Below are 18,066 nucleotides of genomic sequence, written 5' to 3'. Positions count from 1 at the left end.
TAGGGATGCTGTGAAAAAATTACTGAGACACTAAAAGGTGCCATGAACCAAGAAAGTTTGGGAACCTTTGGCATAATTTATATGAAGAAAACTACAAAACATTAAAAAAAAATACACTTGAATAAATGGAAAAACACACCATGTTTCTTTCTGGGAAGAGCCTCAAGTTTATGAAGATCCTCAAAATTCGAATCAAAATCATTGTGGAAAATTTTTGGGGAATTAAAAAAAATAGAGGCTACCTATAAAAAGGCAAAAATAGCCAATAAAACCTAAGGAAAAGTTAAGAATGTGAGGAAATATGCCCCACTAGAATAGTTAAAATAGAGTGGCATTAGCCCAAGAATAGGCAAAACAACAACAACAAAAACAAAGTATGAATTATTCAGTAAATAGCAATGGAGCAATTAACATTCTGGAAAACACTTGCAGATAGATTATAAAAATGTTCAACTTCACTGATAATCAAAAATACGAGTTAAAATAACAATTGCTGTTTTTATCCTATTGTATTAATTGACAATAATCAATGTTGGCAAGGGTAGGAAAAAATTAAAGGGGGGAAACAAGCACTATCACATACTGCTGATGGGAATGCAGATCTTGGGAGAGCAATTTGAAATTATTTTTTAAAACCCTTAAAAATTGACTTTTTTGACCAGAAATTCCACTTCTAGAAATTAACCCAAAGGGAATAATCAGAGATAGTCCTAAAAGTTTATAAAAAGAATGTTCAGCTCTGGGATAAAATAGTGAAAAATTGGAAATAGTCTGAATGTTCAAATATGATATATTCATTATGATGAAATACTTATACTACACAACCATTAAACATCATATTCTCAAATAATATTTTAAGAATATAAGAAATTCTCCGAAAATAGTTTTTAGTGAAAAGAACAAATTATAAAAGAAACTCTTATCTCTTATAATCCCAATCATGCAGAACAAAAAGGAATGAATGTAGAAAAGACAGCAAGAACATAAAATAAATTCATAATTGTGGCCTCCGGGTAGGACTGTGGCTGATTTTTTTTCTTCATAAATGTTTACATGTTTTAATTTTCCTAAAATCAACAAGCATTATAAACATAATTTTAAAACTTCAATCAGTTACAAGGCCCTTCAGCTAATAAATGGTAGACCTAGAATACAAACCTAAGACATCTAGATACTGTAACAAGCAATCTTCAATGCTCTTCAAGGTTATGATCAGCAGGACAGTAAAGAAAACAATTACTATATTCTTTCTTTAGTTATGGCCAAATTATTCTGATACATATGTACCTACCTGGATTCTCCCTCATCCTCCACGTGTTCACAATGGACAGAGTTGAGAGCACTGACTCTCTTATAATCTTGAGGGGTCAGATATAAATACTTGTAACCCTGTGAAGCACAAGTAGTTTTTAATTCATTATTTGCCAGTGCCATATAACCAGAAGACATAGCAAAGCACGAGTAATGAAGCTTGTTCCAAACCTAGCTTTAAATTGCTACATCACTTCTTAGAGTTACTATCAACAGAATACTAGTTCTCATTGACAGTTCTCCTTTGAAAGATGGAAGTGCCTATTTTTTCAGTCACTGATTGTCCTTGAAACAAGATACCTTGTAGCTGCACCTCCAAGTGTGTTCCATTCATTTTATTTTCAACAGGGTTAAAGGGTCATTTTCCGATCTTTAGTGACATCTCTATTAAAGATATCAACATGCAATTAAAAAACTGTGTGAATTACTATTCTTGACTTTCTCAAATCTGTAATATCATCAAAATATATATGGGTAAGGGGCAACTGAGAGGATCACAAATCTAGAAAATTCAGTATTAAAATAAGAAGTCTGTGCAGTGTTAATAGTGAACACTGAACACATGCCTTTTGCTTTTTTCAACAAACAACTCCTAATTCCTATTTACATTTTAAAAATTATACTAATATTTTGCAATTGATTTATTTGTATACATAGATGTACACCCTTACATGCAAAGGAGAGTTACATGGTACATGTGTTTAACATAAGTGAATTAGTCACTCAAAAAAAAAAGTACCCAGAGAAAAACATTTTAAATACTATGAGAAATTATGCCCACCATTTAACTCAATGAATTTATGCTCCACAGTGAGTACAACATGGAAGAGACATGAATTTGTCATTGGTCTTACATGAGTTGTGACAAGAATGCTTTGTAGCACTGAGTGTCATTAGTATGTCAGTTAGCACGCACTTATTGTCTATTATGTGCAAGGTACTGTTCTAGGCACTGGAAAAACAGTATTGAACAAAACAGACAAAAATTCCTGGCCTTATGGGACTCATCTCCTAGTGGGAGAGGCAGAAAATACACAAAATAAATAAGTAAAACATATAATGTTAATGGGAATGATGTTTAAGAAAAAAATAAAATAGAGAAGGGAGACAGGACAGCTATTCTTTGAGGAAGAACAGCCAGGGAAGTCCTCATTGAAATATGTCATTTGAGTAAAGACCTGAAGGAGCTGAGGAAATGAGGATATCTGGGGGGAAAGTATTCTAAGTAAAAGGAACAGCAAATACAAATGCACTGAGACATGAGGGTGTCTAGCAGGTTTAACAAAGAACAAAGAGGCTGCTAGAACCAGAGTATCTGGGGGGAAAGTATTCTAAGTAAAAGGAACAGCAAATACAAATGCACTGAGACATGAGGATGTCTAGCAGGTTTAACAAAGAACAAAGAGGCTGCTAGAACCAGAGTGTGGAATGAGGGAGGGCTACATCAAGAAATGAGGGCAGAGTTGTATCAAAAGGCCAATCTATGTAAGGCCTTGTAGGTAACTATACAGTCTTTGGCTTTTACTTGAATGAGTTGGGAAGCAATTTTAATCAGAGGAAAGTTATGAGCTATGATCTGATTTATATCTATTTTATTTTTATTTTTTGGGCAGCTGGCTGGCACAGGGATCTGAACACTTGACCTTGGTATTACAACTGATTTATATTTTCACAGGATCATTCCACTTTCTGTTGAAAACAGACTTTGAGTGGGAGCTGGGGCAAGAGCAGAAGCAGGAAGGCCAATTAGGAGATTGCTGCAATATACAGGTAAGAGATGGTAGTGAGATGGATGACTGTGTAGCAGTGGAAGTGGTGAGAAGTGGTCAGATTCTGAATATATTTTGAAGGTGGGGTGTGTAAACATGATTTACTGACCGAGTAGATGTGGGTGTGTAAGAAAGAGAGAAGTCAAGGATAACTCCAAGGTTTTTTACCTAAACGAATGGAATACAGCCATAGTGGAATAGTTTAAAGATACGTATTTTTGGGTTAGCATGTCTCATGCTAAATGCATACCTACTATTTATTTCATCTAGTGTTCAACCAAGGAAACAATGTTCTCTTTTAAAGGTGGAGGAAAAAGCAAGTGATCATACTGAGAAAAAATTTGTCTCTAAAATAGTGTCTTAAAGAATTTTCATAAGTAACTTTGTTTATATTTAATTTTCATGATAAGTGCTGACTTTTGAACTTAAACATCTACCTCTCCCCCACCTCTCTAAACATGTACACACACACATGCATAATAGTATCTTGAAGTATTCTCTTTTCTTGGTCTGTACCTTGTAAGGATCCTCAGGATCCACCCAGGCCACATGAAACATATGACGAATTTCTTCTGCCAGTCCAATTCTTGCTCCACTGTTGGCTGCTACAAAGATGCGTGGGATACCCTCTGCCCTGGCAAGTTCAGAAGCTCTGAGAAACAATAAATCCTCCTGGGGCCCAAAGGACCCAATTCGGTATGTGATATCATTGCCAATAACAATGATATCTCGGCCTTCTGGATATTCGGGACTTTTAAGGGTCATTTTCCAAGCTACCATGCCAATCTGCAAAGGTATAAATAGACAAAAGAATGAATACAAGCTTCTTATATGCAGAATTTTTTCAGGTTCCTTGATGGCATCAGACTGTACCTAGACCAGGCTTTACATTGCTAAAGAGCCAAGCTCCCTGTGGGAAATTAGAAAAACCTTCTAGTACACTGCCCTAGATTATGCTAAGAACAGCTGGTTTACTATGTGTTCCAAAGTTGTCTCAATTCCTTCTCTGAGCCTGCTTAAAGATGGAAAAACCAAAGTCTAAATGCACTCCAGATACATGCTGAAGAATGTCATCGCACTAGTGATTAAATCCAGAATTCTCATTTTACTATCCTATATACTAAGACACTATTTCCATCTTTTGTGAGATTCCTTCTAAGAAACCTTCAACATATAAGGGAGCAGAAAGAGGATCACCTCTCATGGACTGTACAACTTTTGTAAACTGGATTTTTTTTTTTTTACTGTCTTCTAGCATTTGATAGGAATAAGAGAAACATTCTTTACTGGTTTGCTTCAGGTATCTTGCATTTATGCAAGATTTTACTATCACTCAACATTGTATCCTTGTGAACATCTCTTCCTGCTTTCTCCCAGCACCAGAAAACCAAAGGATGCAAGAAACTAATCTCTTTCTGTACCATGATATATGTAAATCTCTGCTCTCTGTTCAGCAGTATCTGTCCAGCCACACAAATAGAAGATATTGACTTAAAAGGCAGAGGTGACATGTCTCTTCCCAAACCCTCACAGCCTTCTCCTCTTTTAATCACTTTCTATATGAGAACTAGTCAATCCTACTTGTTTATTCCCTTGTTCCATTTCCTTTCTATTCACTCACATCCCAGCTACAGCTGCAGTTTTTCATGTCTGCCTGTCTGTTTCCCCTATACCTGGATAAGTAATGTTTTTCATTCTTTTATGTTTCCCCTTTCTGTCTCTCATCCCCCTTTTTGCCCTCACTGCTCGCCTCCAAATACAAAACCTACCCAGATGAGCATTTCTGGTCCTGCCTAATGGAGCTCAGCCGCATCTGCAGACTTGGTCCCTCATCCCTAGGCTGCTGCATATCACCTCATTGGGGAGCTGGCCATCAAGAAGGGCCATTAACAGATGTAAATAGCAGCATCCCTGGAAAGCCACATGCATCACCCAGACTCAACCGGGCCGGTGATCATAAGCTCTGAGTACACATTTCTCAATCCAATTGCACATCCACTGTAATCAGGCTGGTTGAAGCTCTCTACACAGCTATTTGTGATTCTCAGCATTAAGAAATATATAAATATATGAAACACCCACAGATAAATATAGCTATTTAATATATCACACCATTGGCCAAATACAAATCAAAGTGAATGTAATACACTGAAAAAAACCCAATCACCTTCTGAGATATCACTATTTGCTCATTAAAGACAGAGAAAGGAAGGAGAAACAGATCAGCCCAAAATAGCAGAGAAACACCAAATATCAGGATAATTTTAGTTGTGAGTTTTAAGAAGCTAGTTAATATAATGCTTGTGTGAGGAGAAATATTTTATTTGCCTTCTCATGTCCCCCTCTAGCCCAACATCTGTTTTGTTATCAGGAAAGAAAGCTATTTCCTGTCTACTTTCCTCTAAGTGTATTTGTAGTTAGGAAGATTGGGTTTTATACCGAATTTTATGATATATTAACTTTAGCCACCTAGACCAGAAGTAGCTTAGATACAAGCCCTGAAGAATCTACTTCTGCATTTGCATGCTAATGTCAACACTATGACTATGTGGCACCGGGCAGGCAAATAATACTCTTATCTTTTGTTATTACCTGGGGACTCTAACTGTGTCACTTGGGCAGTCAGTTCAGCAATTGGCCAGGTCATTATGCTTGCAATATTGACTTCTAATTAGGTGTCAACACAGCAGCACCAAGAACACACTACTCTTTATCAATGTCTTTCTAAACTGTGTTCCTCATCAACCGCCCCCTCCCACCTTAAAAAGTACCATTACAGAATGGAAAAGTGCTATCCCAGTGTTAGTACAGTGAGACTCCTTATTGGAAGAGATTCAGTTTTGAGTTAGAACAATGGATAAACATCTAAGAAAGTATCTGTTGATCAATTTACATTAAAATGTAAATTTCATTGCTTATCAAATGATGGGGCATGTAATGGTGAACATGGGCCTTGGAGTCAAACAAACTTAGATTCAAATCCAGCTTTTATCACTTATTAACTGTGTGACCTTGGGAAAATTATCATCTTTATTGAGCTTCAGTGTCCTCACAGGCAAAATTAAGACAATAATACCCATGGGTTTGATGAACTAACTACTGGAAGTAGAAATCTATTATATTAACTTCAATATACAAAGTTTGCCCTTTTATCTCCCCTCAACCTGTCCAAATCTCACCTGCTCCAAACTGTTAATTCAAATTCCATTTCCTCCGTAAAACATCCCCCAGCCTAAGGTGACCCCTCCCTTCTCTGATCTCCTACTAGGACCTTCATGTAGAGAATTCATTTGATATTTAGTCGTATACTACCTAGGACTGCTTTTACCTTACCATCTCAAACCATTATATCATCTCCTCTCGTGCCTCATAGGATCCATACACATCGTATGGGAATAATAAATACTTGCTGGTTCCACAGTCATTTTACTTTTTAAAATAATACTTGGAAAATAGTCAATATCAAGGGCTTACAACATTGTCCATGATTTATATCTAGGGGTCACAGAATAAGAGTCCTAAATATCATTAAGCTATTTTATTTTTTAAAAAAAACCCAACCAAACAAACAATAGCTACCATTAATTAAACATCTATCACATGTTGTACTGTACTAAAAGTGGATAAATACTAATGGTTAAGAGGTTAAGCTTGAGAGTCAAGCTGTCTTGGTTCAAATCTCAGCTTTAAACTTGCTATATAACCTTGGACAAATCACTCAGCTTCTTACAGCTTCACTTTTCCCTATTATAAAATGGGGATTTTTCTGGAGGGATTGTTGCAAAGAACACATTAAATTCATACAGAGCCTGGCATATAAAACCCTTCAAATAGCCCTTCAAAGGAAGCTGTTATTATTGCCATGAGGAAACTGAGGCACAGAGGAATTATATAACTTGTCCTTATAGCTAGCATAAATTGTTTAATTTTTAAAATAAGGTTCACACACAAAAACTGGCATTTCCTTTACTAGAAAAATTAAAGAAGTACGTTCCAGACTAGTGAGACCGCCTTTAGCTGAATACAAGATGGAAAAGGAACAGAATTATAGCACAAACATGAACATCATTGACCCCTTAAATACAATGTGGTATCCTGGAACAGAAAAAGGACATTAGTAGAATTGCTGGTGAAATCCAAAAAAATGTCCGTGGCTTATTTAATAGAATCATACTAATGTAAATTTCTTAGTGTTAATATGATTTTTTTTTCCTTTTTGTCTTTTTTTCGTGTCCGGCAACGGATCGCAACCCTCAGTGTCGTGCCCGTACCGGACCGGACCGGGACCGGCAACGGGATCGCAACCCTCGGTGTTGCTCCCACACCTTGCTCAGCCAGTCAGCGGGAACCGGTCTGTATGTGGGATCCGAACACTCGGCGGGAGCGCCACCGCGCTCCCAAGCAGCGCACTGTAGCAGTGCGCCACCGGGCCGGCCCGTGTTAATATGATTTTTAGGAATAATTATACCATGCTTAGGTAATATGTTAACATTAGGGAAAGCTGGGTGAAGGGTTAAAGTTAAAAAAATAAATGTCACGATAAAAAAACTTTGGAGGGAAGTAAATTGGATAGTGAAGTCATTGTTAGTGTTCTGTACAGCCTTATAAAATGATGGCTATGAAGACTATGAATAGCATTTTTAGGGACCCATGATATAATACTAAATTAGAAAAAGTAGGATACAAAATTGCATGCATACCAAGTAATTGTGAGAGGTAAAATAGTGTAGTGGTTAAGGGCACAGACTCAGGAGCCAGATTCTGAGACTCTGACAAAATAAGAGAATTGGTCCATTTTCTAGCCATATAACCTTAGGTAAATTACTAACCTCTTTGTGCCTCAGTTTCTTCAATAGTAAGATGAGAGTAGTAACAACCTTTTGTATACATTTGTTGTGAAGATTAATACATTTTAAGTCCTATAGTAGCTGGCACATAGCTGGGGGGAAAAATATAAAGAACCATAGCAAAATAAGGTAATAATTATTAGGATGATGGAACTGTATGGCTTTTCTCTCATTTTCCAAATTTCCTTTAATTTGTTTATATTGCACTGATAACTTTAAATTTTTATAAATTAAAAAACAGCAGAGAAAAGAAGATTATCAAGCACCTCTTCATTGGGTAATAGGTACATAGGAGTTTATGTTATTATCCCTACTTTAGTGTATGTTTGAGTATTTCCATAATGATTTTTTTTAAGAGGAGAGAAATCTCACCAGCCTAGTGGATTTCCCATATTTTAGAAGTGATTCTAGATATTAGTGATACTATAACAGATAGTATTTAATATAAAATTAGAGAGATACAAACATGAAAATTAAAAATCAAAACTTACCTTAAAGGGAGAAGAATATCAAGAACTATCCTAGTTTGTTGGGGTTATCATTTCATTTTTTAAAAAGAAATGCTCTGCAATAATGTGGTAGAATGTAAACATATGTATATATAGGTTTATGCAATATTAATAGCTCTACCTGAGAAGTAACTGCTTCAGTGTTCTTCTGGCATGATGGTTAAATACATATTTATACTATTAAAGTCAATATTTATACAATAGACAGGAACAGTGCCTATCAGCTAAATACATATTTAGGACTGTACCACATGTATTACAAACATGTACTAAAATCAAAAGCTTATATTTATACAGAGCCTTTCATCTTGAAGGGAGCTAAAGAGCTTTACAAACATATGTACATAAAAGGACGTTTGCACTGATAGGCATGCAAGGTATCAATTCGCCCACTCCCCTAGTTCTTCCAGCAGTCCTGGGTAGAAACACATGGTGTCAACAGATGCCAAGTATGTAATAGCTGCGAAGACATGTAACACAATAATCCGGTTATGATGCACAGTCATTGAAAGGGGACTTGCAACTTGAGAACAGCAACTGCTCTCCTCTAGTGTAGAAGCACCACGGTCATTTCCAGCTTTATGTTTTTAAATTATTCTCTACCAAACTCAACTAATCACTTGACAAAATTGAATTTGATAATGGAAATGGTTTCTGAATGCAAAATACATTCTGAGGATGAAAACTAGGTTGAAAAAGGCTTCCCCCTGCCCTTGTTAGATTTAGAAGGAAAAAAAAGGGTCACAACATTCAGGAGAAATGGTTCAAAATAGTCTATCTAAGAATAGGTTTGTCTCTGAGGATCAGGTCATTACTTCAAAAGACAGTCATATCCCCCCCCCCCCATTTAATTAGGACACCATAAGTTTTTCAGTCCAATTACTTTATATAGATGAGTCTACCTATATTATATACAAAATGGAGATTTTACAATGAAAATTTTGTATTATAAAAGTATAAACAAGTGTGACAATGTGATTAGGAATGTGACATTCATTGATTTCACCTAAGCCCAAGCTGCCTTATATGTTAACTGAAGAATAACAACCAAGGGAAATCCCATCATTGAATTCTCTTTTTTCGTCTTCTCTTTCCTTCCAGTGTTTTTAATCCAGGCAAAACCTGATAAAAATAACACTCCAGGACTAAGGGCTGAAGGAGAACTAAGCAACAAAAGGGCAGCCTGTAGCCTGCTTGTGAGAGTGGGTGGGTTTAAAGTCTAATGAGTTGCAGACTCCAATTGGCAGTGCCACCATCTTCTTCCTTGACCTCTGCCTCTCTCAGGCACTGACTAACCAAGTTGTCTGTGGTACTTACTGCAAATTATGTTTTCATTAATATAGCCATGAATAATTTTAAAATATTGAATTTTGAATTATTTTTCATAACAATATTCCAACGAGCAGGTTTCTTAGGTTTAGGGTTATCAATCTAAGCTAATTATCTAAAAGTGAAAAAGGGAAGAGAATGAAAACAGCTATAGTGAATGAGCTAAGGAGAAGCAGAAATAAATATTTGTTTCCCTTATACAAGTTCTGAGGAAGGAAATATTTCCTTGACCACATTCTGATTCTGGAATAAACACATTCAAGTGAGGGAGGAGGGAATCGGGAAGAGAAAGCAAGCAGAAGAGAACAGTCTTATTAAACTGTTTTTATGTGGGTAAAATGATTTGTGCCACAGTATTTCCATAAGAAGTGGGACCATTATTTTCCTGTAGAAACACATTTGGTTTGAAAAGTATCACTGGACAGGATGTGAAAATCAAACCAAATGAATTATTCACAACCTCCGATCAGAGGTGATCATTATTTCTGATGCTCCAAACAGTGATTAGGATTCTGCCCTGAGATGTCATTTTCTCGCTGCGTTAACACCAGCGATACAGAAAGGCATTATCTATCTATCCGTATATGTATTTTTTTCTCCTGGGAGGACCTTGGTTTAATGTTACTATAACAGATACTAAAAACATGATAATATTAACATTTATTCTGATGGTGCCCATAAATGCCATTAGTCTGACACAAAGTGTCAACACTAATCATGACCCAAAATTAACACCAAAATTGACATCAACATTAATTGTACTATCAGTGTGAATAGAATGTGCAAACACACACAGGCACTTTCCAAAGCTGCTTGATATTACCACAAAAACAAAACAACAATATGAAGCTCAACAAAGAAATTTGAAGGGAAAGCTATGTGGCAATACATGCCAGGATTTTGTTTTTTAAGAGTATGAGAAGCATCCATCAATTCTAGCTATGCTGTGGGAAGCAGAAAGAGAGTATCTTTTCCACAGTTGCCTTTCTTATATCTCCACACTTTGAGTTTAGCTGTAACAATTACCTTTCCATATAGATTTAAATACAGGTTAGACTGTAGCTGAGATGTTGAGGCTTTATTTCTTATTTTCCCCGCTAAAAGTCTAAAACTTGGGCCGGCCCAGTGGCGCACTGCTACAGTGCGCCGCTTGGGAGCGCAGCGGCGCTCCCGCCGAGGGTTCGGATCCCACATACAGACCGGTTCCCACTCACTGGCTGAGCGAGGTGTGGGAGCAACACCGAGGGTTGCGATCCCGTTGCCGGTCCCAGTCCGGTACGGGAGCAACACTGAGGGTTGCGATCCGTTGCCGGACACGAAAAAAAAAGACAAAAAGGAAAAAATAAATAAATAAAAAATAAATAAATAAATAAAAGTCTAAAACTTGAGGATTTTTTTTTGGCACAGCCTCCAGTAGCTACTGTTCTAATTCTGCTAATGCCAGGAAGATAACTACTCTGCAAGGCCCTGGAGCAGCAATACAAAGAATCCTAGAATGTTTGAGCTGAGAGGGACATAGGCATCATGCATATCATAAAGATGAGAAAACTAAGACCCAGAAAGAAGGAATATGAATTTGAGCTGTTTTTCAAGTACATATCTTATATGGAATAATAAACCTGCACTTTTAATTAGATACTATAAAAAAATAATTGTCATAGTAATTTGAACTCATTAGTCTCATAATAAAACATACTTGATGAAATATCAGAAAATACAGTATAGGTTTTAAAAGAGGCATTTTTAAGTCAAAAGGCAATGTAATATTTGACTTAATTTGTGCCTTTTGGAAAAATCATGCTAAAAGAATGTCAATGCCTTTCCATATTGTATTATCTGCCAGCTATCATGTTCCATTGCTTAGTGTTGTATGATCACATAAAAGAGCTCAAAACAATTTTCTTAACTGAAAAACTCCTTTTTTTTATGCTTGGATAATTAAAAAATGGCTGAACAAACTTACTTCAACCCCTATAAAAAGTGATAAAAGGGTAAGAACAGTATCATTTTTAAAGCAAAAAATTTTCATCCCAGAAATAATTCTTTAAAAATGTTAGCAAAGATTAAAAAAACAATAATTTTGAGGTGAATTATTTTTCTCTGTAATATTTACATACATGAAACCATAGTAATTTTACATATGTAACACCTAGTAATTTAATAAGCATACCAATTTAAAAAAACAACATTCAGTGGAGCACATAAAAGCCAGTAGTATTTGAGAAATGGGGGACAGGATTAATTGGTTGATATGGAAATTTACCAAGTTGGCCTACTATAGTTCTAGAAGCACTACCCATTAATCATAAGAAGGAATGTTGGACTTTGGTGCTCCATGCTACACCTCCTCTCCAGTGTTATCTGTTGCTGTCCTGATGTTCATTATTGCCTCTAGTTGGAGTTGTATAGTTTCTTGACATAGGGTACTGTGTCACATCCTTTTTTAGTAAAATCTTAAAACTCAAGACATGTACAAAAATGCTTGCGAATACATTCTTTCGTTTAATGGCTATCTCTAGCACTTACTTTGAAAGGAACTGAGGAGCCCTCCACCAGTGCTGCTTTAGTGTGCCAACGGATGCGTTAGGATTTTTAATGTCAATCATGCTCATTGAGCCTTGAGCCCTATCAACGAAATGAGTCAAAACCAACTAATCGAACTGATGAGAAATCTCTAATACCAGTAACAGTTATTCAGAAGGAATTCTAAGAAAAGCATATGCATCCCAAAAGAACAGTGTTAGGAATTCATCAGAAGTAATTCCATGGTAGGGAGACTTAGTTTTCAAAATTAGCCTCGATATTTTCTAATGAGGGATCCAACTTTGCTTTGGAAGATAATTTTAGACAAAGACTTATAGCCAAACACTTAGGATGGGGATAAAATGAGAAAGGTGTACAATAATTTAAATAAAACTACCTTACCACATTTTCCATAACATATCTTTCTTTATACTTGGAATTCGTATCTTGCTAGGCCTGAAAAGATTCAAACTGGTTTTCTGAAGCTCTGATGAAAATTGAGGCAAGCACAGATTATGAATGTTTTTGTTTAAATTAGTGGTATATGACCTTTTTTCCCCATCTTCAGGGATAGATTTCTGGCAAAGACCATTAGTCCCTCCACCCCCCACCATTTTTGCGTGTGGCTGGCTGGTACAGGGGGATCTCAACCCTTGACCCTGGTGTTACAATACCACATTCTAACCAACTGAGCTAATCAGCCAGCCTGCATTAGTCCCTTTTTATAAGTTGTATATCAGTGCACAGACCATGGTCCTATTTTTTGTAACTGCTTTTCTTAGGTCTATTTCAGAGCTCACCTTCAGCATACTACAATTCAAGATGTCTCTTCTTTCTTTTTTTAAAAAAAGATGACCGGTGAGGGGATCTTAACCCTTGACTTGGTGTTGTCAGCACCATGCTCACCCAGTGAGCTAACCGGCCATCCCTATATGGGATCCGAACCCATGGCCTTGGTGTTATAAGCACCACACTCTCCCGAGTGGGCCACAGGCCAGCCCCCAAGATGTCTCTTTTCTAACAGATATCTAAAAGACTGACACTGACTCAATTTCCACACCCACCATGAAAAAGTAAACTGATTTTTCAAAAGAATGAAACGAAAGCACAATGGAGTACATCACAATTAGCACATTCATGGATCTGTTTTGAGGTTAAATTGAGTAAAACAGTACAAAAATCTAATGTTAAATTAGAAAAATAGTTGGGTCCTGTGTACATGAGAAATGGTCTACCTTTTCCTTATGCAAGATGTTAAATTAGAAAAATAGTTGGGTCCTGTGTACATGAGAAATGGTCTACCTTTTCCTTATATGGTTTTCCTTCCCACAAGCATATACACACTCTCTCCAGGCAGAGTTTTAGAGCATAATGGGTTCCACTAGAATTTGAGTCTAGGATAAACCCAGCAATTCCTTCAAGAGTATGGAAATGTCAACCAAGTGAATTAAGACAAAGGGTTATGGTGGTTTTTCTAAAATAAGAGGCTCCTTGGGTTAAGAGGTACACATAAGAACTGTCAAAATGGATCTACTAATTAATTTCTTCTAATCTCTTAGGCTTATATAAGCTTACCAACTTCCTTTTCCTACTCAATTCCTAAATGGTTGCTTTTTTTTTTTAATACTCAAATATTGCAAAGGTTTGTGGCAACATATAAGTGAAACTGGTGAGGTAACAGTCAAAATGATGAGATTTGTTTAAGCTTGACTGTAGATACAGGGGTATTTGTCATATCACTCTTCATATTTTTCTGTATGTTTAAAATGGTTTATAATTTAAAAAAATTAAACAGACGCTATGCTTTGGTGGTATTGAATGACAGCACATTGCCAACAATTAAACAACAATTAAATATGGGAATTGGTAGGGCTGAGTAGTTCCAGAACTTAATTCTTAATCTCCACCATTTCAGCTGAGAACATAAAGCAGAACTGAAACCAAGATACTAGTCATGTTGTCAGTTTTTAAACTAATTTACACTACTTTATTTTGTCTTTGTCACTCTCCATGTAGAGCCATGATGTAAGGTTCAACAGATCTCCAACCAAAGAATTAAAACTGCAATTGCTCATTGTAGGAACACTAGGTAAGCCTACTATACCAACTGAAAAAAAGGGAAGGATACTAGTGGATTTGCCTCACCAAACAGAGGCTTCTTTGAATGCTAAGCTGCTGAAAAGGAAACACCCTGACACCTAGTGCCCATCTGAAAAAATGAAGCCTTGGAGCCTCCAAACTTCTTTAGTGTGGTAATGTGTGTGGAGGTGACCATCAAATTGCATTCAATTTGGAGTGTACTTTTGTCCCAGAAAAATTTTAACGGAAAAAATTTTATAGCATGCAAGAATTCTAGTCTCTGATTACCAATTCTTTTCTGGGTACACATCCTGTACCTAATTATTATAGCTGCTTCTAAACACAGCTTTTCATTATGACAGGAGTGATATGATGGCCCATGTTCTGAAATGGTAAGGAAAACAGGGTCCTAATTTCTACCAGCACTAAAATTACTATGAAAGTTGACTATCATCTCTTTCATCATTGTCTGATTTAGTGATTCTTGATCTAGTTCCCAGAGCTGTTACAAAGAAATAAAGGAAAAGAATGCTAATAACTTATTTTGGAAAAAATACGAACATAGTCTCAAGAAGGCTAGTGTATTCTTTATTCTGCCACAGAAAGTTGAGCTGTTCTCTGTCAGGTCCGTTACAGCCCTTGGCCTGATCTTAGCCTGAGCTTTTTAATAACGGGATTTAGTGTGAAAAGCAGCTGCACTGGATTGCGAGCTGTTACTCAAAATGTTCCCACCTGCAATTATAGCTTCCACAAATGATCAGAGCAGGTTAGCAAACTGGCAGAAAATGAAAACAATTCCTCCAAAATCAAGAAGTGGTAAAGTAGTACTGTTTGATAGCTGTATTTCTTCTGTATCTAGGCTCAACAGCACACATTCATCTAGTGGGTATTTACATACACTGCCCGTCACTGTAGCATCACAGCAGCTAGAAATGAAATCAGTTTAGTCTATGTTGCAATCACATTTTCCTCAATTTTCATCTTTACTTGAAACTATTAAGAAAAATCCTGGACAACTCATCTTTAGAGCTATTTGCAAGCAACGTAGTTCACAGATTTGGTCTACATCTTTTTTATTCCTACTCTAAATTCATACTAAATGCAATGCCAATCAAATCTAACAATGAGAAAAATGGGTTCTCCTATACCTTTCATCATGCATTAGGTGGCATTCCTTTAGTTACATCTTTTTTTATGGGGAAGGGACAACTAGGAAAATAGAAAGGAGAAAGTGACTAACACCGCATCAGAAAAGCTCTCTTTTCTTAACACAGGCAAAAATGTTCAAAATGCAGGTCACATCTCTGCTGAAATAGCCAATATTCTTCCTCAAATGGCAAACAAGTTACCTAAAACTAAATGGAACTGAATTGGTCTGAGTCCTGGTCCCATCACTATTTTACCTATTTATTGTCCTGGAAAAAAAATGGGGAAAAAAGACTGGCCACCCATATAGCCGATGTTCTGATAAGTGCAGGTTTTCTGCCTTTGATCGAGGGGAAAGGCATCTCTTGTTTTACCCTTATTCCAAATATCCATGTGCTAGCTTTTAAACCCGGAAACTCCAATTTTTCAAGGTAATGCAGTACCACCCACAATGATGAAATGGTAGAGCCGTCACTTTTGGAGAACACCACTTTATGATGATTTAATGTCTACGTACTAGCATCAATGCATTTACGTTGAGCCTTGGCTCTCAGAACATTAACAAGTCAATTTTTTATTCCTTTTTTAATAAAACTACTTCTCAAGGCTCTGTTCAGATGCCTGTTCTCTTTGGGACAGAACAGATTTGCTCCAAATCTCATCAGCATGAGCTCTTTTCGTTCGTCTCACATCATTCTTGGGATAATATGTAGAGTGCCAGGCTCATGACAAACTTGTCTCTTTGGCCAAAGAAAATTAAACTGCAATAGCTGAAAGTCAACTTGCCCTGATAAAACTGGGTGCAGCATGAGGAAATATATCCTCCTGACACCTCGTCATCTGTTAGGCACAGCTGTCCCTCAGAGTTCTGACTGCTGAAACTCCATACTTAGATTGGTCAGTCTCTGAGTGGACATGCTCCATTGTATGTTCAAGTTATTGGTAGCAGAGTTTGATACTAATACCACAACCTCATTCCTGTCATGCAGTGCCTTATAATCTAGCTAAGGCCACTGACTGACTTCACCAGCCATCCTGGGCATTAGTCACTAACTGCTCACAAAAGAACATCAGTTTCACTCCTCCCAAGCTCAAAGGCTCAGAAATGGCAAGCTAACACTCAGCTTCAATCCTAGTCAATCATTTGAAAAAAAGGAAAAGAGAACAAAGAAAACAGGCAACCAAGGAGGGAAGAGTATAGAATAAGAAAGTGAGAATTTTTAAACAAATACTATTAGGCCTGGATGGTTAGCTCAGTAGGTTGGAGCATGGTGTTGTAACACCAAGGTCGAGAGTCTGGATTCCCATACTGGCCAGCCACCAAAAAAAACAAAAACACCCCACAAACGTTATTGGCTTTCTGGCTTTAAAACTATTAAAGCACAGGGCAAAGAAAAACGTATGGTCCCTATACTAGATCTACTACTCATAGCTATAGTCCTACATAGTTGTTTAAGACCTCCCTTTTCCACCAAGTTTCGTTAGGTCTGAAAAGGGTTAAAAAAAACCTTTAATTTTTTTTTTTATTCTTGTGTGTGAGCGCGTATGTGTGTGTGCGTGGGGGATTGGGGGGGTCTTTGGGTACAGAGTCCCGTATAATAAGACTATTTGTATTCATACTGGCAGAGTAAACACTACATGTTCATGCCCAGGCAGCTCTGTGCTTGTAATTTCAGCAAGAACAGAGCTCTGTCCCTTTGGGACTTCACTATTCCCCCAGTCTCCATTCGCTCAAACACAGAATGAGAGCAGAGAGAAAGCAGGAGAGAAAGATCAAGGCAAGAGGTTTCACACGGCACTACAGCTAGCTTTCACATGGCCAAAAATCTCATTTTGTGTTTTAATTACATTAGTTAAAAACCATTTTACTCTCAGCCCCATGTTCACAAGGGTGCCTTCCATTCCTGAAGACCATACTGTTGAATGAATCAGAATTTAAGTCTTGCATAATGAAGCTTTTCTTTCCTGTTCAGGGGCTTACTAGGCAGATGCTATACACAGAGGCACAAACCTCTGCTTTAAACTTTGTGTTGACAAGTATATATCTACTCTTGTCAAAATTCTGTGCATCCTCCCTCCCTATCCTCTTGCCTTTGCTAATCGTCAAGGCACTAGGCTAGAAGAACTCCTACAAGTCTGATACTCTCCATCTGGTCCAATGCTTGCATCTATCTTAATACCAAATCATCTACTCTTGGCATCTACTGGTATGTATTTCTGAAATAGCCATACATCTTGTACATATAGTAAAATTTTTTAAAAATACGGAATAAGATGGGGGGAAAAACCTGCATACTATCTCCAAAGGCAACAGACTCTACCCAGCCTGTTTATAGTAAACATCTTGGTAAGGATTACTCCTTCTAAGGAATGAGATTTATCTAGGGATTATATCTAAGGTTAAAATAAAAACACCTCTCTTTTTAGGTTTGTCACTATTGTTATCATTGTTACAACTATACATTAGAAGTATAGTTGAGGGCCGGCCCGGTGGCGCACTGGATAGTGCGCCGCTTGGGAAGCGCGGCGGCGCTCCCGCCCGAGGGTTCGGAT

General features: G+C 37.1%; 1 protein-coding gene across 1 annotated transcript in view; it reads right to left on the bottom strand.

The window, feature by feature from the left end:
- Positions 1-18,066, bottom strand: part of LOC103588185 (acetyl-CoA carboxylase 1-like) — a 154,415-nt gene that overhangs the window by 65,923 nt on the left and 70,426 nt on the right. Inside the window, exons 5-6 of the mRNA XM_008569806.1 lie at positions 3,597-3,866; positions 1,292-1,389 (exon numbers count right to left, since the gene is read on the bottom strand). Coding sequence (XP_008568028.1) covers positions 1,292-1,389; positions 3,597-3,866 — 368 coding nt within the window. The remainder of the gene's footprint in view (positions 1-1,291; positions 1,390-3,596; positions 3,867-18,066) is intronic.

The sequence above is a fragment of the Galeopterus variegatus genome, unplaced genomic scaffold, assembly GCF_000696425.1.
Source record: "Galeopterus variegatus unplaced genomic scaffold, G_variegatus-3.0.2 Scaffold531, whole genome shotgun sequence".
NCBI lineage: Eukaryota > Metazoa > Chordata > Mammalia > Dermoptera > Cynocephalidae > Galeopterus > Galeopterus variegatus.
Note: the sequence above shows the minus strand (reverse complement) of the source record. Positions and strands in the feature narration are given on the sequence as shown.